The following is a 27,878-nucleotide window of genomic DNA, read 5'->3' as shown; positions in this document are numbered from 1 at the left end:
CAAACATATCTAGAGCATGAGGCACAGAAAAGCATCCTTATTGCTGAAGACATCATCTATTAATCTGTGAAGAAATATATTTGCAAATAGATTAAATTCCTTGCTGCTCTTCTGACCTATGTATCTTCATGGTCACATGCTGTAAATGTCATCTAAAGCCTTGCATCTTGTGGAATGGGGCACAAAAAGTGACTTTAAACTACTATATTTTGCACCAAATTTAAAGGGAACCTGTCATGTGTACATTCCCTCTGATCTGTGGTATAGAGTAGAATAATATATAGGTTTATTGAGAGAGATTCAGTACCATTTGTATCTTATTCACTGAAATCTCATGTCTGTATAGGTGAGTCCAGTGGGCGGTGCTGCTCTGTGATTGACAGGTATTTCTGCATGTAAGAATGTCAGCCACTGAATAGCACCGCCCACTGGACTCCTATTCTTACAAACGCCAGGGATTTCAGTGGGTAAAATGCAATTTTTCATTAATCTTTTTCCATAAAAAATGTATCAGTCTGACCAGCTCCTCCTGCAGGTCAGATACAATTTTCAACATGACCTTTTCCCTTTAAGTCTAGGTACAAACATGTTCCTAATTCTGCCCCTATTTTTTACGAAGGGCGGTCAAGATTTCCTCTGTCACGAGCAAACCTATATTTTAGTCCATGATCTGGTGGGGAGGGAATGGGAAGCGAAAAACAGAAGTGTAATCTCCGAATCCAGCCGTCTTGTTACGTTCCCTGTGAATGGGTGGATTGTTTCTTTAGTCATTTTCTAAAACTTTTTCTGCAAAAAAAAAAAAAAAGTTACATATGATTGCAAAATAAATGTGTGAAAACCCCCAACTACAAGATGTACTGAGAGTTAATTTTTTTTATCATCCGGAAGGGAACGCCCTTTTGCTGTGTAACGGTTGTATTTTTAGAATTGGGGGCGTTGTGATAATGGAGCCCTCACTGCTGGGTGACCCGGGGTTAAAGTTTATTCCTACAGGAGCTGTGAGCCACTATTGCGCTGTGCATAGACCTTCAGTAGTAGTTAGTACGACGACTAGTCAGTGAAGATGATAGTGGTAGTAGTTAGTTGTCTGCTGGACGCAGTTTTCTTTCTGAGCTTGTGCAGACAGCTGTCTGGAAGGAAGAATTTCTTGCCAATAAACATTCCAGAAATAGAAATTGTTGCCATTCTCCAGCAAAGAGGAGACCGGGACATGTTACTTTTTTTTTTTATTTTGTATTTATTATTTGTCTTAAAACTGAAAAATATTTAACTTTTATAAGAGGGTGGAAAAATAAAAATATATATTTATCAGTGGTGAATAAATATGGAGAGTGAAGCAGCAATCCAGGGAAACTAACCTTTTATTAACCCAAGCGACTTTTCGGCTCCAGAGATCTTTTCTCAAGCACGGAGCGGAAACAATGCATGGGTTAATATATGGTTCCCATCACTGGACCTGCGGCCTCACCCTCCATATTGGTTGATTGTTGGTGACTGCTGGATCAGAGGCGTGCACACGTTCTTTTACATTGCCAACGCTGCTGCTTTCCTTTTTAGTTATCATTATTTGTGGATACTGGAATTTAATATTGTATGAAATAAAGTTAAAAAATCATGTTTTCAGGATTTTTTTTTTTTTTTTTTACATTGCCTAGTTTTAGGCTATGTTCACACATTGCGTTTTTTTTTCTGCAGCAAAACCTGATCTCTTGCCAGGAAGGTTTGTTCAGGATTTTGCTTTTTGTGCTGCGTTTTTTCACTGTCCCTTTGTCTCTTTATGAATGTACATAAAGTTCAGTGAAGGAAAAAAAAAAAAAAAAAAAAAAATTCTATTTCCGCAGGTTTTGGCACAAAAAAACATTGAAAAACCTGACACCTGCGGTTTTTTTTTTTTCTGCATTTTTTCACCACCTATTACTTCCAATGGGTGAAAAGCGCTGAAAGAAGTGACATGGTCTATTCTGCAAAAAACATGCGAAGCATAAAATACTGATAAAACAAAAACCAATGTGTGTGCATGAGATTTCTGGAATCTCATAAACTTTGCCGGTACTGTAAAATGCAGCAGAAAATGTGCATTACAAAAATGCATCAAAAAAACGCAATGTGTGAACATAGCCTTAAAGTGTGTGCACATATTGCATATTTTCAGCAAATTTGCAGCAGAAAAGACCAAAGCGTCAGCAGGGAAAAAAAATCGTCTTTAAATACACACGTGTTTTTTGCTTGCGTCTTTTTTTTCCTTAAAAAAAAAACTTCAGGTGAACATGGTTTTGGGGAGATACTTGAGGACTGGAGTTGAGCAACAGTGCCATAGTGAATGAATGAGGAGGCCGTGCTGCACCGCCGCTCCACTCATTTAGGGTCCAGAAGTCCCCCATTGTGGGGATAGGTGGGGTCTGATCCAATCACCGTGTAGCCTGTGGTTAGGTGATAACTTCATTTTTACCAGAATACCCCTTTTTTACCTAACCTCAGGCGAAGAGATGATGGCCAGAACGAGGGTCCCCAATTTGAATGGAGCGGCAATGGAACTTGCGCAGTGCCGCTACTTTCATTCTCTTCAGGAATGACCCAAGATGGGTCGTACGGTGCCCGGCTATTTCCAGCTGCCCCATAGAGTGAATGGCGCAGCAGTGCACACATCTAACCTCCTCTCCATTTAAATGGGGATAGGAGGGGCAAAAGTCCCCAATTTTGGCAATATATGAGTGCCCATTAGAGCAGTTATTGCTTGACTTTTGGATAGGCGTTTTTCTTCCTACCAGAATCCCCCTTTAAAAGATAAAGTCGGTCTTGTACTGTGCCATCACCTTCATTTATTATAGTTTTCATGTAGCCAAAGCCAGAATGGTCTCCATGGTTACATGGAAATGATACATAGTTACATCTGTCTTGTCTGTTTCCTCCCCCCTCAAGGTTATTTTTGTTAACTCTTCATTGTAATGCTGAAACCTAATAACCGCACTTCTGTACTACTAATGTGCCGCGGAGCTGACCTGCATTTCCCACACTTCTGGGCCCTGATCCCTGTGTATTATGGATTGTGACTTGTAAGAACAGGTTCAGGATCTGTATTCATGACTACTGGAGCGCTGTGTAACCTGGGCAAACATAGCGCGGGGTGGAGGAGGGTCAGTGCACCCGTGGGTGCTGTATATGCAGTATTACATTGGCGATTTCATATTGTGGAGCAGTAATGGAAAGTAAAATCCTGTTCTGCTGGGCCTTCATGGATCCCGGCACATTCTCGGGTAATGCATGATGATCTCTGACAACCATGTTGTTCCCACACTTGGTTAGATACCGCCTGACATCTGTGTAATCTGTATGTTATGTGTGCGCCATGATCACTTGGTAACGCAGCCCCCAGGTATGTGACTAGTGAGCGGCCATAGAATAAATCTCCAGCTGGTGTGTGTGTATATACACTGCTCAAAAGGGAACACGCAAATAACACATAGCCCTCCATGTGCTCGCCAGAGGTAGCCTGACTGCCATTAGGTACCGAGATGAGATCCTCAGACCCCTTGTGAGACCATATGCTGGTGCGGTTGGCCCTGGGTTCCTCCTAATACAGGACAATGCCAGACCTCATGTGGCTGGAGAGTGTCAGCAGTTCCTGCAAGATGAAGGCATTGAAGCTATGGACTGGCCCGCCCGTTCCCCAGACCTGAATCCGATTGAGCACATCTGGGACATCATGTCTCGCTCCATCCACCAACGTCACGTTGCACCACCGACTGTCCAGGAGTTGGCGGATGCTTTATTCCAGGTCTGGGAGGAGATCCCACAGGAGACCATCCGCAACCTCATCAGGAGCATGCCCAGGCGTTGTAGGGAGGTCATACAGGCACGTGGAGGCCACACACAATACTGAGCCTCATTTTGACTTGTTTTAAGGACATTACATCAAAGTTGGATCAGCCTGTAGTGTGTTTTTCCACTTTAATTTTGGGGGTGACTCCAAATCCAGGCCTCCATTGGTTAATAAATGTGATTTCCATTGATGATTTTTGTGTGATTTTGTTGTCAGCACATTCAACTTTGTACAGAACAAAGTATTCAATGAGAATATTTCATTCATTCAGATCTAGGATGTGTTATTTGAGTGTTCCCTTTATTTTTTTGAGCAGTGTATTATAGATAGAATATATATGCGTGTTTAGAGGGTCACCATATTCATGCAACCTTAATAGCCCATCCAATCATTTTTATAAGTTTCCATGTGGTTTCTTCGCCATAAATATTAGATCATCAAAAATAAGTTGCCAAGTGAGATGGGGATGATAAAGGCAGCTTGGAGCCGGCTAAGAGGTAGGTTAAGGCCACGGCCCCACTATCAGTATTTGGTCAGTATTTTTTCTCAGGAGTGGGAGCCAAAACCAGGTGAGGAACAATCAGAGAAAAGGTATAATAGAAACAAGCCACCAATTCTGCATTTATCACCCACTCCTGGTTTTGGCTCCCACTCCTGAGAAAAAATACTGACCAAATACTGATAGTGGGGCCGTGGCCTAAACTGCATTATGGGAAGGAAACAGCAACACAGAGTATTTCAGGTGATTAGTGTTCAGATCTTGTGTGAACAAGTGACTGCTGTAACTCAGATTTACGCTAGGGTCACACAACCGATTCCCCCCCCCCCCCCCCCTCCCCCCATTTATTTTAATTGGTAGTGTTTAATGGTGTGTGTTTTTTGTTTTTCATTTGGAGCTAAAAATCATTTTTGCAATTGGGCTGTCAATAAAAATGTTACGGCTCTTTGTTTCTCTGCGTATTTAATATTCATTTGGTTGTAAAATAGCAAAGAAGACCTCAGAAAAAGACAGATATTGGAGTCAGAACGAGCTCCATGACGGATTCTCCGTTCTCATTCTGGACCCAACCTATACAAATTAGAGCCTTCACACAAATGTATTAAGTATATACTGTACATGTTACACATTTTGAACACCATAGGACAATATATGTAAAATAAATACTTTTGTTTTTTATAATATAAATTTAAAAAGCCAAGATCACATTGAGGGCTCATCCACACAGAAACATGATCCGTGCATGGATACGTGGTGATACATAGTAAATAATTAATCTACACCCACAGGTATATTATAAACAGTGTGACGTAAAGCCCAGCAAAGAGCAGGAAGTGTCAAAATACCTAAAATATACATGAAATAGCTAATAAGAATAGAAATCATTGCAAAATGGTAAATGTAAACCAAGAGATGTGACAGAACCCCAAAATAAGCCATAGATGAGTAATAATGTACAGGAGTGCATATGGGGTTAATAGATGCCCCCAAACTTCTACTACTTTACACTGCACACAGGGCTGTAAACCAAAACTGCAAGGAGTGTGACACCGCCCAAAGTACACAACAAATAGCCGGCAAACACAAAACGCAACGCACAAAGGTAAATACAAACCTCAAAATGCTGCACAACGCCGACATGGCTCACCCATAGGGTTCAATTCCCATACACCTGCCTCCTGCATTACAGGTTCTTCCCCTTTTTTAGCTTGTTGTTTTTTTTTTGTTTTGTTTTTTTTTTTTGCAAACTTGTCTCCTGAAAAGGAATCGTCTTTTACGTCACACTGCCTTCTATAATATACCTGTCAGTGTAGAGTAACTATTTACAGTACAGACCAAAAGTTTGGACACATCTTCTCATTTAAAGATTTTTCTGTATTTTCATGACTATGAAAATTGTACATTCACACTGAAGGCATCAAAACTATGAATTAACACATGTGAAATTATATACTTAACAAAAAAGTGTGAAACAACTGAAAATATGTCTTATATGCTAGGTTCTTCAAAGTAGCCACCTTTTGCTTTGATGACTGCTTTGCACACTCTTGGCATTCTCTTGATGAGCTTCAAGAGGTAGTCACTGGAAATGGTTTTCACTTCACAGGTGTGCCCTGTCTGGTTTAATAAGTTGAATTTCTTGCCTTATAAATGGGGTTGGGACCATCATTTGTGTTGAGCAGAAGTCTGGTGGATACACAGCTGATAGTCCTACTGAATAGACTGTTAGCTGCTTTTTTCTTGCCATAATACAAATTCTAAGTAAAGAAAAACGAGCGGCCATCATTACTTTAAGAAATGAAGGTCAGTCAGTCTGAAAAATTGGGCAAACTTTGAAAGTGTCCCCAAGTGCAGTTGCAAAAACCATCAAGCGCTACAAAGAAACTGGCTCACATGAGGACCGCCCCAGGAAAGGAAGACCAAGAGTCACCTCTGCTTCTGAGGATAAGTTTATCCGAGTCACCAGCCTCAGAAATCGCAGGTTAACAGCAGCTCAGATTAGAGACCAGGTCAATGCCACACAGAGTTCTAGCAGCAGACACATCTCTTCAACAACTGTTAAGAGGAGACTTTGTGCAGCAGGCCTTCATGGTAAAATAGCTGCTAGGAAACCACTGCTAAGGACAGGCAACAAGCAGAAGAGACTTGTTTGGGTTAAAGAACACAAGGAATGGACATTAGACCAGTGGAAATCTGTGCTTTGGTCTGATGAGTCCAAATTTGAGATCTTTGGTTCCAACCACCGTGTCTTTGTGCGACGCAGAAAAGGTGAACGGATGGACTGTACATGCCTGGTTCCCACCGTGAAGCATGGAGGAGTAGGTGTGATGGTGTGGGGGTGCTTTGCTGGTGACACTGTTGGGGATTTATTCAAAATTGAAGGCATACTGAACCAGCATGGCTACCACAGCATCTTGCAGCGGCATGCTATTCCATCCGGTTTGCGTTTAGTTGGACCATTATTTATTTTTCAACAGGACAATGACCCCAAACTCGCCTCCAGGCTGTGTAAGGGCTTTCTGACCAAGAAGGAGAGTGATGGGGGGCTGCCCCAGATGACCTGGCCTCCACAGTCACCAGACCTGAACCCAATTGAGATGGTTTGGGGTGAGCTGGACCGCAGAGTGAAGGCAAAAGGGTCAACAAGTGCTAAGCATCTCTGGGAACTCCTTCAAGATTGTTGGAAGACCATTTCCGGTGACTACCTCTTGAAGCTCATCAAGAGAATGGCAAGAGTGTGCAAAGCAGTCATCAAAGCAAAGCAGTCATGAAGAACCTAGAATATAAGACATATTTTCAGTTGTTTCACACTTTTTTGTTAAGTATATAATTCCACATGTGTTAATTCATAGTTTGATGCCTTCAGTGTGAATGTACAATTTTCAAAGTCATGAAAATACAGAAAAATCTTTAAATGAGAAGGTGTGTCCAAACTTTTGGTCTGTACTGTATGTGCTGTGTATCTCTACTATTCGATGTCGTTTGCAGCTTATGATTCCTAGTCATCTGATCTCCTCATTATCGTGTGTTTATTATAATATTTAAAAAAACAAAGTTTATTTTACATTTACTGTTATGGCGAGCAATATCTGTAGGTGTTTATCATTCTGCAGCCAGGAATAGTCAGTGTAAGGGCTCATTCACATGACTGTATCATTCAATATAGCAGTGCAGATGATAGATATAATATATTATTATATTGGCCTTCCGGCAGCTTCACCTTTTACAAACGCCACTCCAATCCCGCAGCGCCATCTTGTGAGCGCAGCTTCTGTCTGGCCGGAAGTCAGTAGTTGCGTCACAAGAGCTCAATACAAGTCTATGAGAACGAGGCTCTCGTAGAGTCGTATTTTAAAGTGACCTCCGGCGCGCTCCATGAAACACTGGACCTATGGGAGCGACGCTGGAAAAGGATCAAGGCAGAGGCAGGTGAGTATCGGGCAAGAGACTTAAATTTAAAGCACCACTCCAGTGTTGCAATAAAAAAAACCAAAATGCTGGAGTGGTGTAAAAAAAAAAAAAAAAAAAAAAAAAAAAGGGAAAAAAAATGTTCTCCTCCCATGTCATTCCACGTCACTCCTGGTTTAGTCTATAGCAGCTCATCATATACTGCAGGTTTACACACGTTCCTAGATTTTCAGGAATCTCCCTGTTTGTGAGGTTGTCAGGGGGCGGAGAACATAGTTTTTCTGTAGAACTTGTCAGGCGGAGTCCTGGTCCCGTTTTTCGTGTTTTGCAGTGAGATAAAGAATGAGAACGTGCGAGTGTTGCTCCTCTGTGATTATGTACCTGTCAATGGAGGGAGCAGGTGAAATGTAAGAAGACGTAGAGATCATTGTGCTACATAAAAAGTGCGAGCAGCGCATGTTCTGTATGAGGCATATTTGGCAGTATTTAAAGGGGTTGTCCAGGATTTAAAGATTGATGGTGTATAGTTTTAGGTTAGTTAATCAATATCCGATCTTGGGTGTCCGACGACCCCACCAATCAGCTGTTGTTAGCATGCCCTCCGGCTGCCAGAAGTACGCAATATGCGGAGCCAGAACAGCTCGGCTTAGTACACCGTATAGTGGCCGTTCTTTATTGCAGATCACATTCACTTCAATAGGAGCTGAACCGATTTTTTTTGTTTGTTTTTTCAATCTGCAAAAAAAAAAATGGCCCCGCTCCCCTTCTTGTGTACATTTCTATAACCGATACATGAAAAATGGCTGATATATGGATAATGTTCACATGTCCTACTTTTTTGGTTTTGAGCACCAATTGAGTTCAATAGACAGGTCTCCCCTGCAGATTGGTGCATATTTGTCTGCATGGTACCATTGTTGGTCTGCGTCCATTCGCGGTCTGTTTACGCACAAAGATGCATTTGAACATCCACTTTAGGTCCAGAAATATTTGGACATTGACAAAAGTTTGGCATTTTAGCTGTTTATCAAAAACATTTTCAAAACTCAGTTTTATAATCCATATGGGCTTAAAGTGCCGAACATTGGCTTTAATTTGAGCGTATTCACATCCAAATTGGAGGAAGAGTTTAGGAATTACAGCTCTTTAATATGGAGATGCCTCTTTTTAAAGGGACCAAAAGTAATTGGACAATTATTTCAGAAGCTCTTTAATGAGCTGCATGGGCTATATCATTAATTAAGCGGGTAAAAGATCTGGAGCTAATTCCAGGTGTGGTATTTGCATTTCGAAGCTGTTGCTGTGAACCCACAACATGCAGTCAAAGGAGCTCTCAATGGAAAAACAGACCATCATTAGGCTGAAAAAAAAGAAGAAATCCTTCAGAGAGAGAAGAAATGTTACTAGTGGCCAAATCAACAGTTTGGTTCATTCTTCAAAAAAAATTGTATTCTGAGTAGTTACTTTATATCAATTATTCAAATGACTCCTTTTACTGGAGGGAATAATTAGGATAATGGAGTAAGGCAAACGAGAGGAAATAGTTAGGGACCTTAAGCAAAATACATAAATCTTTTTCATTAATAGTACAGTTATAGGGGTCGTCCTGCCAAGTACATCTACTTTATTGTGAGCACCACCCTCGTGATGGATTGATCTGCAGAGATCTGTCAGCGTCGGCTGATGACGTCGCAGTCAGCTGCTTGTTTCCTGTGTTACTACAGTAGAATGGAAATATATGCTGACCATTCTGGTGAATGGCCGCCTGGAGCCAGAGCTGCTTCTTGTTGCCCTGGTTAATGGAGACGTTCCATAGCAGGGCATATCAGAAGGGGAGCTGATGAAACAACCTTCTTAAAGGATAATTGCACTTTTAGAAAACTTTTGACATGACATAAGTTTTGAATTCTGAGGGTCTGAGTGCTGAGATCCCCACTAGAGAGAAGCGGAGAAGTGACTTGGGGTCCCAATACCGATTAGTCAGTTTATCCCTCCAATTTCTGACAAGGCTTTGTACTATCTGATGTGTATGGGTCTCCCTATCAGGCAATCTGAACTCCTATTATTTTATTTATTTTTTGTTTTCCTAAAGTATAAGCTGCTACTGATAAATTCTGGATAGGGGAGAACTGAAGGGCATCAGGAAAAAAAGGGGTCTTGCCTTACCAAACTGTATGCTGTCTGTTTTTCTCTTCTGATAGAGATCAATCTCTCCTCCGAAAAATCTAGATTTAGTAACTATAGCTCAGTCCTGTTGTCTTTTGGAGGCTAAGGTCCTCTAAAAACCACCTTGCTTTACACTGCAGCTCCTGTTTTGGCTGTCCTCTGTTTTGTATTATTTTAATGTGACGTTCTCTTAACACATACACTGTGTAATAGTAAGCATTTTTGAGACGTGCATTTTCGCTTGCTCATATCTGGCCCTGTTTTCCCTAACCAGTTGTCTGGAACATTTCATAAAGTTTCTAGTGAAACCTCTGCTGTCATTTATCCAAGTGAAATCATTGTATGTCCATCCGTATTATAAGGACTTTACGAAGCAGAAAGCGAGGTGTGGTCCCCTCCTGTGTCAGTGACTGCGGCAGAAAGGAGGACAATAAAAATAATCGTCTTTACCAAGCAAACCCATAAATCCCAGTATTGTAGTTAATGTTTTACATAAATCTATTTGCAGGATTAGCAGATTATGTAATGTTGTTCTGCCATAATACATTTTACTGCCTGTAATATTTGGAACCTGATTCATTCCTGGACAAAGAATAATCTGCAGAATTGTAATACTGTAAAATACCACATATAATGTAGTGAATAATATTGCATCTTTATAAAAGAATATAGCTATAATACTGCTCCTGTGTACAAGAATATAACTACTATAATACTGCCCTCTATGTACAAGAACATAACTACTATAATACTGCCCCTATGTACAAGAATATAACTATAATACTGCTCCTATGTACAAGAATATAACTACTATAATACTGCTCCTATGTACAAGAATATAACTACTATAATACTGCCCCTATGTACAGAATATAACTACTATAATACTGCCCCCTATGTACAAGAATATAACTACTATAATACTGCTCCTATGTACAAGAATATAACTACTATAATACTGCTCCTATGTACAAGAATATAACTACTATAATACTGCTCCTATGTACAAGAATATAACTACTATAATACTGCTCCTATGTACAAGAATATAACTACTATAATACTGCCCCTATGTACAAGAATATAACTATTATAATACTGCTCCTATGTACAAGAATATAACTACTATAATACTGCCCCTATGTACAAGAATATAACTATAATACTGCTCCTATGTACAAGAATATAACTACTATAATACTGCTCCTATGTACAAGAATATAACTACTATAATACTGCCCCTATGTACAGAATATAACTACTATAATACTGCCCCCTATGTACAAGAATATAACTACTATAATACTGCTCCTATGTACAAGAATATAACTACTATAATACTGCTCCTATGTACAAGAATATAACTACTATAATACTGCTCCTATGTACAAGAATATAACTACTATAATACTGCTCCTATGTACAAGAATATAACTACTATAATACTGCCCCTATGTACAAGAATATAACTATTATAATACTGCTCCTATGTACAAGAATATAACTACTATAATACTGCCCCTATGTACAAGAATATAACTACTATAATACTGCTCCTATGTACAAGAATATAACTACTATAATACTGCCCCTATGTACAAGAATATAACTACTATAATACTGCTCCTATGTACAAGAATATAAGGACTATAAAACTGCTCTCTATACACAGAAATATAACTACTACAATACTGCCCCTATGTACAAGAATATAACTACTATATAATATAGCTCTAATGTCTGTAATGTATGAGAATGTTCTTATCTTTAGGGATTGCTCAGCAAGGTAAAGTGTGTTGTTTTTTTTTCTGGGATTTCTTGAGAGAGCGTTTATTTCATCACATGGTATAGATAAATACTGTAGAGATAAGAAGCTTGGTCCTTATTCCCGCTTTTATCTTACTGTAATCTGTCGTGTGACGAGACTATCAGTGACTTTTACTGACCTTTGGATGTTGGAACTGGTCATCATATCCCTAAAAACCTTATGACTCTGCAGAATCCATAATGCCGCCATAGTCTGACTGATACACGTTTGTAATGCAGAAAAATCATATATAAATATTTGTCACTTATACTTTTTTCATACTTTATCATTTTCCTATTTATTTTTTTGCTTTGTTCTATAATGTCCCTGCTTATTTACCAGCGATATCCATATCCATGTGATACTGTCAGAATCCTATCTTCAATTTATCTCTTCTTGATTGGAGTTATTCATTTGCTGGAGACTAATTACAGTGTAGCAGAGAGATCGATACATTGTTGCTTATTCATACCAGAAGGGCTGCCAGGGATTTTGCTCTTTCAGATGCAGAAGAACAGGTTCTCAGTTTATGCTGCATAAATTTGGCATTTTGTTGTGGAGTTGTCACCACTTCTTCCTCCAAGATATAAATTTATAAAAGTATACAGCTCCTGTAAGTAAGTCTGGGGTCCTTTTTCAGGGCTGTGGAGTCGGTAAGCCAAACTTCCGACTCCTCAATTTCCATGACACCGACTCCACGACTCCCTCATACACGGCTCATGTTTAAGTGATAAATTCACTGTAGCACAGATTCATCTCAGCTAAAAGTCCAGACCCTTAGATCAGGAATAGGACAGACATTTATAGGACATTTCATAACTTTCCCAAATTCTTATGAAAAAATATTCCCCACAAACTGCATTGAACTATTGTACCCAATTTATTATATATTTTAGAAGTCTGAGTCGGTCCATTTTATACCGACTGCAACTGACTCCACCAAAATGGACACAGACTCCACAGCCCTGATTTTTATACCAATATCTTTCCTGTTGCCAATGCAAAATATCTGTGCAGAAATCCAGTGCTTGCCATGTTTAATAATGGGAAACTTGGTGACTTGTGGACTTGCAACAATTGGAGGAAAAAAAATGTAAATATTGCCAATGTCTTTAAGACTGACAGTCTGTATCAGTGGGAGCGCCTCCTAGTTTTACTGATGCAGGCAGTGGAGACTGGGTATTGTTACATCGGTTGAACAAAACATGAAGACGTTTAGAAAAAGTACTCTTTTAAACTTGAGTTTTATGGATTATAAATTAGCCTGATTTCTTTTATGTGCACACCATGGTTTTTTTTTTTTTTTTCCCAAGCGCTTCTACTCCACCTGGAAAATAATGAACATTTCTATGTCTGAACAACGAGTCCCCTTTTCTTTTTTTCCACCTCGTTAAAAAGTCATGTGCACCCACCCCCGAATAGTGTGTTAGATAGGATCCTTAAAGGCCTCCATACACGTTAGATATGTTAATACCTGTCTGATTCTTTGGGATCGACTGACCATGTGATGTGTATGGCGGCCTCCCGACTGTCTACAGATTGTCAGGGGACAAAAGATCTGAACGATTGAACTCTAAACACCCAATCCATTGCCGAATACTTCTGATTGGCAGTGAGAGAAGCTGCTGCCAGATGATTTTGGCAGTGGATCTTTCATAGAAAACACAGGAGCTCTCAGCCAAGCTATGCATTCCTGTTTATGGGGTTGTCAGGAGAGATTTGATGTCAACCAATAGCTATCTTTAATTTGTATGGCCAGGTGTAAACTGAATTGTAAACATACAACTTTTATGGGATTTGAGAGAGATCGTTCATACTTCTATCCTGCATGCTAATAATTTGCCAAGGGGGCAGTCCTTAGCAGGGCTGTGGAGTCAGTAAGCCAAACCTCCCAACTCCTCAATTTCCCTGACTCCAACTCCATGACTCTGACTCCACAGCCCTGGTCACTACTGAGCATGGACATGAAGTGCAGCACAGATTCATCTCCACTAAAAGCCGAGATCCTTAGATCAGGAACAGAACAGACATTTATAGGACATTTTATAACTTTCCCAAATTATTATGAAAACATTTACAGCACATCCTACATTGTACTACTGTGTCCAATGTATTATATATTTTAGGAGTCGGTCCATTTTATACTGACTCCAACTCCACCAAAATCGGCTCCGACTCCACAGTCCTGGTCCTGACCGAGCAAGTGCTCAGTTCTTCTATGCAATCTCCACTCCTGCTCATTTCACTGCTTCATCCTTCTCTTCACTAAACGGCACACTGCTGTTTTCGTTGTGGGCACCGTAGTCAGTGATGCTTCATGTGCTGTACACCCTTAGAGGGAATCTGTCAGGTAATTTTTTTTGCTACCCTACTAATAGTATCCTGAAATAGTGCTTGATCAGCCCTTTCAGGATATGCAGCCCTGTGCACCGGCATCCCTGATTGTGAGCAGTCAGCCATGTTACTCACCCGAGGATCGCATCACAATGCTCGGACTGGCCGTCTGCTCTTCTGACCTGAAAGGAACAGCTGCATAGAAATAGATGCTGTCACGCTCAGGTCAGGAGAGCCGCCGGCCAGTCCGAGGATTGCGATGCGATCCTCGGGCGAGTAACTCAGTAGTCTACCTGAATCAGTGACGCCGGCACAGAGGGGTGGGTGGGATTATGGGCGGGGGAAGGGGTGAACATTCATTTGGCATTTACATATGCTTCACTTGCTGGCGCACGACAATACGTTTTCCGGGGCTTACAGCAACACAACAGGGCAACGTACAAAAATAAGTTGCTTATCCTGAAAGGGCTGCCCAAGCCCTATTTCAGGATACCATTATTAGGGTAGGTAAAAATGACCCGACAGATTCCCTTTAAGATAGTTCTGTAACTGCACAAGATTTCAGCTCTAAACAGGGTGACTAACACAGGAGCAGTCAATCCAAACCATGTGGCAGGGCTTACTGATCACTTGCTGTGCCTGGTACTGCCAACCGTGCTCTTGCAGTTTTGGAACTTTTTAGATTTCTCTCTCGCCACAATGTTCTGATGAAGCCCCCTACTCAGCTCTACTATTACATTATTAAGCAGAGAGGAGCTGACAGACTTCATTTAACACCTGGAACTTTGAGAGGACCCCCTCCCACCCTTTTTAAAGGGGTTCTCTTGTTTTGAAACTCTGGAGATCATAGAAAAAAGGACCCCCTTAGAGTTATATTTGACACAGAACTTTCCTTTACTCCCCATATCCGATCACTCACTCGCTCTAGTCACCTGCATCTTAATAACATCTCAAGAATCCGACGTTTTCTCACCATTGAAACTGCTAAAACTCTTACTGTCGCTCTTATTCACTCTCGTCTGGACTACTGCTACTCTGTTCTGATCGGTCTCCCTCTTACCAAACTTTCTCCTCTCCAATCCGTCCTGAATGCGGCAGCCAGGGTCGTATTTCGGATTTCTGTCCAGCCACTTCACAGATTCCTCCATCTTGTGCCAGTCATTACACTGGTTACCCATTCGCTACAGGTTCCAATATAAACTCATCGCTCTCGCCCACAAAGCTCTCCACAGTTCTGCACCGCCTTATATCTCCTCTCTCATCTCTGTCTATCGCCTACACGTGCCCTCCGTTCTACAAATGACCTAAGGCTAACATCCCCCATAATCCAAACCTCGCAACTCCGTCTCTAAGACTTCTCTCGTGCTGCTCTAATTCTCTGGAATGCTCTACCCCACACTATCCGACTGATGCCTAGCCCCAATGTCTTAAAGCGCGCTTTAAAAAAACATTTCTTTAAACAAGCCTACCACCTTAACTACTCGGTGAACTAACTTTCCCCTGTTCCCTCCTTCTAAATATTATTCAGAATCTGCTCCCTCCTTCCTCTTCATCTGTCTTCACACCCTCCATGCACACGATAACTGCACTACATATTTGATAATTGCACTTTAAACATACTGACTGACGACCGGATCATGCAGCTTTATATGAAAATTCCTATTTATTATAATTGGAACCGAAAGAGGGTCAGGGCAACAATATTCATTGTGGATCAAGACTCATATTATATAACTAACCTACAACGCACCAAATAAGAGTCATAGAAAGATCCAAAAGTCAATCAATTATTAGACAAAATTCATACAAATACAGTAAAAGAGCTGGGTTCAGATGAACACCAGAACAGGAGAACAGTGCCTCCATACAGTTAAAACGAGGTCCAGATATAGGCTTCAAAAAAAATATTGCAGTGCAACTCGCATATCTGTGCATAAGAGAAGAGGGAGTAAGACCAGAATTGCTGGACCTTTAATAGCAAGCACTTTTCACCCATTGTGTCCCCCCTATTTCCTTGTAGATTGTAAGCTTGCGAGCAGGACCCTCAGGGTACGTGCACACGGTCAGGAATGGCTGCGGTTTGGACGCAGTGCATCTTCGCTGCGTGCAATCCGCTTCGTCCAGATGTTACAGCATAGTGGATGGGATTTCAAGAAATCCCATGTCCACTATGCGTCTTCGTGCTCCTGCGGATCACCCGCGGAGACGGACATGTGGCACGTCTTCACAGACCTCCGCGCGTCAATTTCTCTTGCAGAGACGCTAGTCTCCGCAAGAGAAATTCTATCAGTTCAATGTATAGGATGCCTTGAATCCATGATGAAGCATAATGTTTACTGCGTTCAAAGCGCTGCCAGAAAGGATCGTGTGCACAAACCCGCACTCCTAATGTCACTGTTTAAACTGTCTTACCTAATATTGAATTTATTGTCTGTACATGTCCCCACTAAATTTTTTATTTATTTAGCGGCATCATATTCCACAGCACTTTACAATTATTATTTTGATTGTTACCCCCACCCCCCTTCCCCTTGATTGTTACCCCCGCGTCATCACTCTGTATGAACTTGCATTGTGCAATCACCAGCACTGACCCATATTCACTCTTTCCATATAGTGTGAAGCCCATTGATCTAGTCCTAGGTCTTTCATGTGACCTGTAATCTCCGGTGTCCTCTGCTTGTGTAGCGCTGCCTGGGTCATAGAGGCCTCCTAGTATAAACTAAGATAAGAAGCAGTAACATTAAGTTTTATTGGCCTCTCGATAGACTGTACTTGAAGTTTATGACCCATATTACGCATGGTGAGGTTCAGCAATTCATACAGTCTATGCTCTTCACTACTGTGCGGGTTGTTAAAGAGACCGTAATCTGCAGTGATTCCCTATTGGCAGTATTATTCTACACAGTTTGGCAGTATAGGCAATACCCCATCTACTGGATTGAGGGATTGTGCCTAATGTACACTTTAATTAGGAGCGTTGAGGTTGATGGTCGTCAGCCAAAAGCACCATTTAGCTGAGTGTTTCAAGCTGAGATGGTGGAGCCAAGTGGCCGGACCCTCGCCCTCTTTCCCTTATGTAATGAAGCCCTTTTATTCCCTAGTGTATCAGGACCTCCCAATGTAATCGATCACATTTGGGGTGTACTTTTCAAAGAAGTCTAGAATGTTTTAGGAGGAACCTGGAAGAAAAGCATAGAAAGAGCATAATGGCCCTTGGCTGGATATGAAACCACGACTTCAAGTGCTTAGAGACGATCATGCTAACCATTAAGCCTCTTTATTCTACTTAGTGATTTTCCACTACTTCGATATTGGGATAGGTGGACAATATCCGATTGGTGGGGGTCCGACACCCCTATCGATCAGCTGCTAGCCGCTGTTGGATGTTAACATGTGACGAAGATGAACATCATTTCGCAGCACCCGAGAGTGGAGTGACGGAGCTGTGGTGGTCCGCACGGTCACATCGGTTACATCCGGCCACTGCTGAACCTCTCCCCTCTGCATTGTCTTCAGCACCACCCCCTTGGCTAAGAGAACAGGGCTTCTGTCCACTAGCTAAGGATGGATCTGATCCACAGGAGATTAACCCCTGTGTTCCCTATAGGATTGCTACAAGACTGACTGTTTCAGGATCATGCAGAAAATACTGCAGACAAATTAGAAGTGCAGTTGGCATCTTTGCTTGTGAATAGGATCACGCTTTTCTAGGTTCAATGTTCCTTTAAGAGGTTCACTTTAATAAGATGAGATCAGCCCGTGGGTTGGATGCCATAGCATACTGTAAAGGCTGCATCTTAAGTGACTCTTCCCAGAAGCCTGTGCAGGATATCGAGCGGCTAATAGACTCCAGAAATAGATGGTCTCTGGCCTCAGCAGTAATCACAACGGCGAGCAGGGCCGGCTCCTCATCGAGACGTTCATTTTATGGACTGTGGCTGTTGTGAAGGCTTCCTGGCCTCACTAGATAACATTGTGATGTGTGCAGGAATTAGGGTCACTGTGTCTTGTCGGGCGTCTCTATTCTTCTCCTTCTGCTCGGTGACTAAGTCAATAAATTCAACATCTCGATGGAGACGACTTATCCGCTGCACAGTGACCGTAAATCCCAGGGAGACGAGAACAGAAGGAACGCGGTTTGACCCACATAATCCAATCAGATGTTCAGTTCTCATGTTGTTAATGTCACTGATACAAATATTTATGAAATTCTATCCTAATTTGTAAACGTTATTAGATGTACAATGTATCCCAAGATAGAAAATACTGTTAAATGAAACATTTCTGAAATTTTAAAGGTAAACTCAACATTTTGCATAAAAACCTCTTAACACTTTGCCACGTCAATACCCCAGAAACCGGTCGCGCGTCGTTGGGGAATGGGGCTGTTGGCTTTGGCACGGCTGGGTGACCGGGTTACATTCTGTCTACATGCTTCCATATCCATGTAGACCACTGTGGATGCTCTATATCGGCTGTACAAAATCTGTGAGCCCCATGTCTATCCCTCCTTAGCCAACCTACTGACTGTCTCTTTGTGAGCCCTGTCTTATATTGCGCCCCCTGCCCGTTTTGTTGCTCCCTGCATCTACTTCTATTTCTAAGAATAATAAATAAAATAAAAAAACCTTTAGGTTTTTTTTTTTGCTTGCTGCTTTTGTTGCTAACTATTCTAACGCTCTAAATTTACCGTTTTGTTTAAAGACGACATTTCTGTGCTTACCGAAATCAAGACTCCCGATTCTCCAGGTATCGTACTAACCCGCACTGACTCGTCTTCTGTGTCTTGGCTCTTTTCTATAATAAATATTTTCTTGTCTGTCTGTAACATTCATAAAACTGTCATAATTGAACAACTCTTTCCCATAGATGTCCCTAAGACGGCACTAAGGGTGTATGACCCTTGACCTCTAGGGACTCCAAAACGCAGAGTGGTTAAAGGGCTCACCCCAGCAATGTCGCCCATGCTTTCCAGACTTGTCTTCCCTATTGGGAGACTTTTAAGTTCATTTACATGGGATCATTTATGCTGGCATAAAGATCATCCTTGTTGGAAGCAGCGGATCGTCCTGAGTAATCAGGGATGTGCTGCAGACAAGCGGGGGACTAGCCGGTCCAAATAATGATTATTCTGCCCCCATATAGATTTATTAGGCTGTGTGAATTGACCACCTTGTGCATATAGTCAATCAGTTCTTGTTTATGGGCTGAAATCTTCCTGTATAATTGGACCATTTGAAGGGATTGTACCAAGTTCAAAAACTATCCCCTTGATAGAGGATAACTTCAGTTTCTGAAGGTCCGCTGGGACCCCGACCGATCTCAAAAACCAGGCTCTTGTGACTACTTGAGCGATGGTTGATCATGCGCACCTCTGCTCCATTATTCATTCTTAAAGACCAGCCAAGTGCTGCGCTCGGTTAGCTCCAGTGGCCCCATGGAGAATGAGTGGAGGTGCGGATGATTGACTCCTGCTCCATTCAAGATTCCCGGTACATAGGACCAGTAGGGGTTCCAGCGGTCGGACCCCCAGAGATCGTGAAGTTATCCCCTATCCCTTTTAAGGGTAATGTCCCCTTGTGGCCAGGCAACCAGATCTTCTAGATACAGATAAATGCAGCATAAAAATCTAAAGATGCCCATAAACCTTAGATGACTCACGGCCAAGCAAGTGTTATCTCCTCCGACTCCCCCCATAGATATGAATGCTCAGCCGAGTGTCCAAGTGGTCTCTACGGCAAAGGCAGAGTAAACCGAATTCTACCACATTGTGCTGTCCGTCTGATCATTTGCTTTGTGCGATCATTCCGCTTTTACCTTACAGGTACTTTTGTGAAGTCTTCCCCCTTTGTCTTTGTGTCATTCTTTGTGTCTTCATGTCGTACTTTTTTGCTTTCTTTGGAATTCAGATCATTAATTCACAAAAGTGTCTAAAGATTTGATCGCGGGATGGAACAGCGGGATCTTGTATATAAATCTGCCACCTAACTCTGTTCTGTACCTTGTTCTAGGCGAAGACCTCAGTGGACCGCTGTACGAGATCAACTCTAATGCTGATTCCGAGATTGTTCCCAGTAACTCCGAGGTGAGTGCACTTTTACATTTGTTTTTATTTTTTTTCGTGTGTTTTGGAGTTTTTAAACTGTCCCGCAAATGCAGATGGAGACCTGTAATGTATGTACAGAGTGACTCCACCAGCAGAATAGTGAGTGCAGCTCTGGAGTATAATACAGGATGTAACTCAGGATCAGTAATGTAATGTATATACACAGTGACTGCACCAGCAGAATAGTGAGTGCAGCTCTGGAGGACAATACAGGATGTAACTCAGGATCAGTGCAGGATCAGTAATGTAATGTATGTACATAGTGACTGCACCAGCAGAATAGTGAGTGCAGCTCTGGAGTATAATAAGATACACATAACCAGAAAAATCCCATTAATTATCTGGTTTTCTATGGGTCTTCCTTACGCACTGACTGATGTCTTTTAGAAAGCTCTGGGTCTGGACGGCCTCCAAACATGATAGCTGTAGTTATTACCTACCTGGGAGGCTCTTCAGACTGATGGCAATGATTTATAATTGCGGCCTCCGTTCAGTAACCACAGAGTTATGACACTACCGACCAGTGATATCCGATCGGGGACGGCAGTGTTACCGTCTGCACTACCGATGTTTGTGCTTGTGTGTCTGTGGTGCTGAGAGGGTTAACGGTGGGGGCAGGATGTCCGCTGCGTGTGATGACTGTGTTTTTATTTCCCTGTGATCAGCAATTGTGAACGTTTTCTACTACAGACGAAATGTTTGAAGTTTTTGCAAATATTGACCCAAAGTGTTTTGTTTTTGTTTACATCTTCGCTACAACCACAAACCTTTCCCTTTCTGATCGCTCCAGCACCCAGGTGTCTATAAGTTCTGTCTGCTATTTGTTCTGTACACGATAATTGGATTAGTAACTCAGATCAGATTGAGGTTTATTACAAATTTTTAATTGCTTTCCAAAATCCGGCCGTGGATTGTAGATCGTTCTCTGCACTTTGCACCGGATCTGATCCCCAATTATTAAGGATTCCCTAGCCTTCCCTTATCAAAAAGTAGCAAATGTTGTCAGAAGGGGCTTTTACCTGTGTAATACACCACCCTGGAGATATGGGGTGCCAGAGGTGAGTGGAGCAAACACATATGTGTATAGCGGTCTGAACTCTGCCTGTCCTGTCTCATAGGTGAATATGAGCAGGTTTCTAGCCTAAGGCTCCATTCTTCAACCGCTATTTATTAAGCTGGTGCAAAACTACAACTCCCAACATGCTGTGAGTTCTAGTTTTTGCAAACAGCTGGAGAGTCACTGCTTAAAGATCACTCGTCTAAGGAATCTTGTGCCTGTTCTTGGCTATTGGGAGCTGCTTCTAAGCACCATATCCTCCACCAAAAAAGAAAAAAACAAGTTTCTCTCCTAATTCAAGCGACAGTCCTGATGCAGTAGAAATGGGGGCTCATCAGGGATCTAGGGCACCTCAACCCTCCATGTAATGTCATGTTAGGATATCCTGTCCCTCATGACTGCAAATCTAAAGTCCCTGCAGGAAAACTTTGAGATCTACATATAGGACACGAGAACGTAATCTGCCTCCATGGCGTTGGTGCAGAATCCACAGCAAGAATCCTCTAATTCTGCCCCAGCTGATCGTATCTGGCTCGGATACCAATGACCTGTAGCCACTCTATAATGCTCAGTGTGGATTTGATGTCGATGGTTTTTGCACTTTTAGGATAACACTCTAATGATTTTTGCATGACCTTGTTTTTATGCATCTTCCCCAATAATGTGCTTGTCCAGCATGTACACATGACTCTACTCCGATGCTTTATGTCCTGGGGTGAGAGCAGATTTCTTGCAGAATGTAGCTGCGTGGACTTTTACAGGCTTCATTCAGTTTCCCCAATTTCTGCACGAAGTCTGCCCATCGTTAAAGGGGTTGTGCCATGAGCAAAAGTTCATTTTAATCAATAGATCTTGGAATAATAATAATTTACACAATTGGATGTTTTATAAGATTATCTCAGCACAGGAAAACTTTTTTTAATGTGCCCCTGCTGTGTACTGTGTAATGGCTGTGTCTGACCGTGCAGGAACATAGTCTGATCCTCCCAAATCTCCTGGGCAGGGGGAGGAAGCAAAAGAGTATACAGACAGGACAGCAGGGGATCACAAATAATTTTTTTTTTTTTTTTTAAGGTACAACATTTTTTAAAAACAGGCAGGGAAATGCTTTACTTCACAAAAAGAATCAGCTGTAATCACCTGCTGTGCTGTCTGTATACTCTCTTTTGCTTCCTCCCCTGCCTAGGAGATGTGGTATGATCATGTTCCTGTACGGTCAGACATTACACAGTACACAGCAGGGGCTCATTTATAAGATTATCTCAGCACAGGAACATTTTATTTAAACACATCCAATTGTGGAAATTATTATTATTCCAAGATCTATTGATTAAAATCAACTTTTTGTTTGTGGGAAACCCCCTTTTAATTCTGCAAGTTCAGATGACCCTGCATAACTCTAAAAATCTTGGAAGAAAAATGTTAACTATTAAACCATCATCCTTGTGGTGCACAGCTAATCTCGCAAGGATTGTAAGCAATTCATTGACCGGCCTCCTGCTATTGCAGTCTCCTTCTTCACTTGTTATGAAAAGTTCTGTGACTTTCCAATATCCTTCATGTATCAGTTGTCTATCAGTCGGGTTATAAGATCCCTTCTTGCTGTCGTTGAATAGTCCTGGTCATACCATCACAGAGGCGCACTGACTTGCACATGACCAGGACAGATTCCCATCTTTTTGGAAGTAACCAATAAATATTTCCATCCAATGACGGCGAGAAGAGATCTTTTAAAATCTAATATTGATAAACCAAGGATATTAGAAAAGCAGAACTTTTCCTGCACGTATTTTCAGGAAGGTAGAGAATTCTGCTTTGTACGCGTTTCTGTAACGACCCCATCAGCTTCTCATCCTCTAACCTGTTTTTTATTGCGTATGCTTTAATTTGTGCACCGTTACTAACCGCATTATATTTTTCCCATGATGCCACTCTCAGGGCCTCAGCAGCACAGAGAGTACGTTCCTCATCACCAATCATCAGAGGGTAAGCGGCCGCAGCCCCCCCGTGCATGGACTGGTGTTCAGCTGGAATCGTTGGTGTCTAGTTGGGCAGAGAACACATTCCAGTCCCTATCTGCCATATGTCTCCATCCCTCTAGTGATCCTTCGATCACTGGGTCATTAAGGTCCTTGAGTCATCATTTTTTATATGTTCTATTATATTATTTCCTTATGAAAATCCCTTAAATCTCTGGCATTTTTGGGTGAACCCACCTTCCCTGGTTGTCTGGTAAGGTGGATGCCAGGTCATGCTAATGGAGAGGTGGTTCTGAATCTCCAGTCTCCCGATATCAGAGAGATGGGACATCCCGTGTCTGTGTGTAAAGTAGGAAAAAATCCTTGGAAAGTTTTTCGTTTTCCCCTCCCCCGTGGGCTCCGATACCTTCGGTATATGGCAGGTAATATTGGAATGTGTTTTTCGGCATTTGGCGAAGGGACTGTGGCTTGTGGTGTAGTGTCATGGTGTTTGGTGTTAACCTACTAACTTTTTTTTTCTTGTACTAACTATTGTAACTTTTTTCATAGGAGTTTTCCACTTTCCAAAAAAAGTAGTTCTCAAATGATTGTATACTGAAAACAACAAACCGAGATGGTTCTTGCTCTTCTTGGGTCCAGTGGTAGTTTGCCGCTGCTCCGGTCACTGTGTTTTGTCACGACTACAGCGCACATCATCCCGGAGATGAGTGGCTCTGCTGTAGACTGCAGAAGGTGCTGAGCTCAATGATTGGCTGCAGCGGTTATGCATCGCCATACAGCCAAAACTCAGAGTCCAAAACTGCAGCAGAGAACCAACGTTGGATGAAGGGAGCGTGAGTACGATCTGGGTTTTTTGTGTTTTTTTTTTTTTGGTTTTTTTATTAATAGTATCCAATCATTTGAGGACCATTTTTTGGAAATGTAAAACCCCTTTAAACTGCCCATACACAGTACAATAAAAGTTTACTGCCCTGAACCAACCAAGATCCTAGAAGGTTGGACATCTCCTTACAGGATCTCTGCAGACATAGGACAGACCATACAACGTACAGTAATCAGCATCTGCTCATAAATCCATGGGTAAAAGGGTCCAGATTAACCAATTCTTATCTGTCATGTATGGGCACTACTAAAGAGGATCTGTTCGCTCTTCGGTCTGTTTTATGTTTTAATAAATACTGTATGAGATGTTATGTCATGGCAGAAACAAATAAATCTGTGTCGTTCTGTTCCTGTGTTTTTACTCCTGAAAATGTTTCCATAAATTGACATCTGGGTGTTCGGCTCTGTTCACATGTCCACTTGGGATCTATTGGCAACGGAGCCAGCGGAAAGAAAAACGGACTTGTAAGAAAATTAATTCAGAAAGATACTAAACCAAATTTAAGTTTCCATTTTTTATACGGATCCATCAAACTGATCTGATTAGAAACGAGACATTTGGTTTCCATTTGTATCCGGTTTGTTTGTTTGGTTTTGTTTTCCCATTTTGAATGGATCCATTTTTGCTAAAGGCGTCTCTGAATACCTCCTAGTTTTCTGACCATGCGCTAGTGCCCAATAAAAACCCCAAAAAACTAAATTGGATACATGAAATGTTTTGCAGCTCAGAAAAAGGTTCCGTCACTTATTCTAAGAATGGGGTTGAGTTGGGACCGTCCCTTTAAGTAAACGTGTTTACAATGGTCCCTTATAAATCAGGACTGTTCAGAAATCCATATTCCAAACTCTGAAATTGGAGGCAGGAATGTTTATCCCGTCTTCTGAAAAATAATGAAAAGTTAATATTTCTGCTGAGACGTTAGGACTTTCTGATCTCTTGATCACTGTGACAGCGCTGGTATATGTTATCCCCCGCGAGCCGTCGGATCTTGGACCAATATATCCACTGTGGGACTTCCGGAAACAGCTGTTATCTGCAGTGGTCTGTGGCTTCCCCACAACTTCTCTGAACCATCAATCTAGAAATAGAATTTTTTTTTTCTCACCAGCTGGCGAAGTACAAGAACTTTACTCGGAGGCAAAAGGCTTAATGTTTGCACTTAAAGTCGTGGTTCTTGGCGGTTACAATTTTGGCTCATATATTACATATAGTCCAACTTATGGCAACATGTGAGACCCTGATGGGATTTGACAGTAGTCTCTCTTGTTTTCAACACTGGAGGTATGGTTCATCTAATTCACGGTTTCAGTATTTAGGATGCAACCCCGGTACACCGCACAGCGATAAAGAACAGTACCTGCCGATAATGCTCTTCTTTAAGTAACTGGCAGCTTTCTTCTCCAATCAGCGTTTGAGTTTATCACAATTTCTGTGTTTTTTTTCGTTTGTCCTCCTGCTTTTTGAGGATTGACGACAGGTTCTTAATGGGATTGAGATCTGGGGAGTTTCCTGGTCATGGACCCAAAATTTCACTGTTTTGTTTGTTGAGCCACTTAGTTCTCGCTTTTGCCTTGTGGCATTGTCTCCATCATGCTGGAAAAAAGGATTGTTCATTCCAAATTGCTCCTGGGAGAAGTTGCTCTTGGAGGATGCTTAGATCCCATTCTTTATTCAGGGCGGTGGTGTTAGGCAAAATTATGAGTGAGCCCCCTCTATGGAGGAAAAGCCCCCAGACAGCTTTTCCAGGAGCCCCAAAGTATATTTTATCATAGCACTTGCTATGTGGTAACATTGTAACCGCTAATTACATCCGATTTGTCCTGGTTTTACTCCCAATCCTCCTCGATCGCTCCCTCTTCTCATTGTGGCTTAGCATTATCTGCATCCTGGAGTTTTGTATTCAGCGTCTGCATTGGATCCTTTCTATCAGACGAGGCTGAATTGTGCTGACGAGGGGGAAGCACCAAAGCTGCAATTTTTCTTAGCAATCTGTAAGGCTCAAGTACATGGAGTCCGAGGCCGGAGGGCTTGTGGTTGGCTCGGCGCTCGATATTTTCTAGGATTCGGACACTGGATGTTTTGTAATGATATTTCCAGAGATGGAAGATAAATGTTTAGCTACAGCCACGAGCACATTCGTGGGGTAGAATCCTGAAAGAACTTTAAAGGGGCATTCCCATCTCCAAGATCCTATCCCAATATGTAGTAGGTGTAATATCAGTAGTAATATTAGCAAATAACTCCAATTAAAAATGTAGTATAGTTCTACTGATTCGCTATGTCTCTTACCCCATGTGCAGGGCATTGCAATAGCTTGGGTATCCATGGTTATGACCACTCCTATAGTGACAGTTAGCTAGTTGTTAGTGTTTGTATCCATGGATACATAATCTCCTACAGTGTCCTACATATGAGGCAAGAGACATAGTGAATCTGAAGAACTATACTACATTAGATACACCTATTAGATATTAAAATATCATCTTGGAGATGGGAATACCGCTTTTTAAGCTTTTTTTTTTTTTTCGCTTCTCTCTAATGTCCGCTTGTAGTTAGTAGATGGAAAAATTCTCATAAACACCCAGAATCTGCACAGTGTACACGTAAAGCTGAAGGTTTGTTACAATGTATCCAACAATCCAGAATGGGGGAGAGATTTGTGCGATGTATTTTAGCTCCGAGATGAATGCAGCTCGATTTTTACTCTCTGTATGTAAACGAGAAGGTTTCCATTCACTGACGGCAAACACATTTCACAAATAATCAATTCTATTCATTGGGGAATTAATCCAGGGCTCGCTACGCCTCTACAGTGGCTTAAAATAAATCCCTAATCATAAACTGATGCGCCCCACACAGGAAGATGAGATTAAAAAAAAATTCTATGGATTCAAAGAAAAGTCTGGTGATACCTTTTGCATGACCAGTCCATCCCTCCGTTAATAATCAGTGTTTGAATTGATAAAGAAATGAGACTGAAGAGCTATGGTAGATCTGAAGCCTCTGCCACTCCGGCTCTATTCCCCACCACCTACTGCTTGACTGTCGGCGCCTTTGCCTGAAATCGCACAGCAGAGAGGCCAACGTCAGGCAGGAGGCGAGGAGGTGGCGGTGGGCTGGTAAAGGAGCCGGAGTGGCAGAGGCTTCAGATCTACCACAGTCCTTCAGCCACATCTGCATATCAATACAAACACTGATTTCTCTGTTATGGAGGAATAGACTGGTCATGTACAGGTATTGCTGTATTTGTCCTTGGAAGAGCTGCATGTGCATATGATTAGTCCAGGGGAGGGAATCCTGCTGACAGATTCCCTTTAATTGCAATAAATTGCTGGGTGCTGTAAATAAGAGTTTATTTTCTCTACCTTTTATATTAGCAAGCCTCAGACATTTTAGCATCAAGTAAAGAGAGTGAAGTAATAAAATGACACGGCAAAGCACATACAGTATATGTACCAGCATGCAAGCTGCACCCAATGCCCGTTTCGCTAAACGCTTTGTCATGGGAGTATGGCTTAAAATAGTTACATATTCTGGTGTGCAATGTTTTTGAACAAAAGATCGACACTTTTTTTTTTTTCACTTCCAAAAAGATTTCAGAAAGGGGTGGGCACAATTTGATCTATCTACTATACTTTATGCTAGATAGTGGCCTAACTTATCGAGCAAATTATGGCACACAACAGGGAAAGACTAACAAAGCTAAAACCACTGTTTTCGGGATCTGAAGTTTTATTGTATGGGCTCAGAGAAGAAAATGTTACTTTGTCGTCTTTTCAATTTTTGGACTTCCCAGGGGTTCTCTGAAACTTGAGT

The 27,878-nt window shown here is 41.7% G+C and overlaps 1 protein-coding gene across 5 annotated transcripts in view; it reads left to right on the top strand.

The window, feature by feature from the left end:
* Positions 1-27,878, top strand: part of ANO5 (anoctamin 5) — a 70,374-nt gene that overhangs the window by 5,272 nt on the left and 37,224 nt on the right. For 2 of the 5 annotated variants that reach the window (XM_073658219.1, XM_073658220.1), the window contains exons 2-4: positions 18,742-18,786; positions 20,049-20,122; positions 23,139-23,186. In XM_073658219.1, coding sequence (XP_073514320.1) covers positions 18,742-18,786; positions 20,049-20,122; positions 23,139-23,186 — 167 coding nt within the window. The remainder of the gene's footprint in view (positions 1-18,741; positions 18,787-20,048; positions 20,123-23,138; positions 23,187-27,878) is intronic. The other 3 variants (XM_073658222.1, XM_073658221.1, XM_073658223.1) reach the window with 3 other exon arrangements.

The sequence above is a fragment of the Phyllobates terribilis genome, unplaced genomic scaffold (assembly GCF_046119375.1).
Source record: "Phyllobates terribilis strain yellow unplaced genomic scaffold, ASM4611937v1 Scaffold_13__5_contigs__length_258822181, whole genome shotgun sequence".
Lineage (NCBI taxonomy): Eukaryota > Metazoa > Chordata > Amphibia > Anura > Dendrobatidae > Phyllobates > Phyllobates terribilis.
This window is presented reverse-complemented; position numbering and strand designations above follow the sequence as displayed.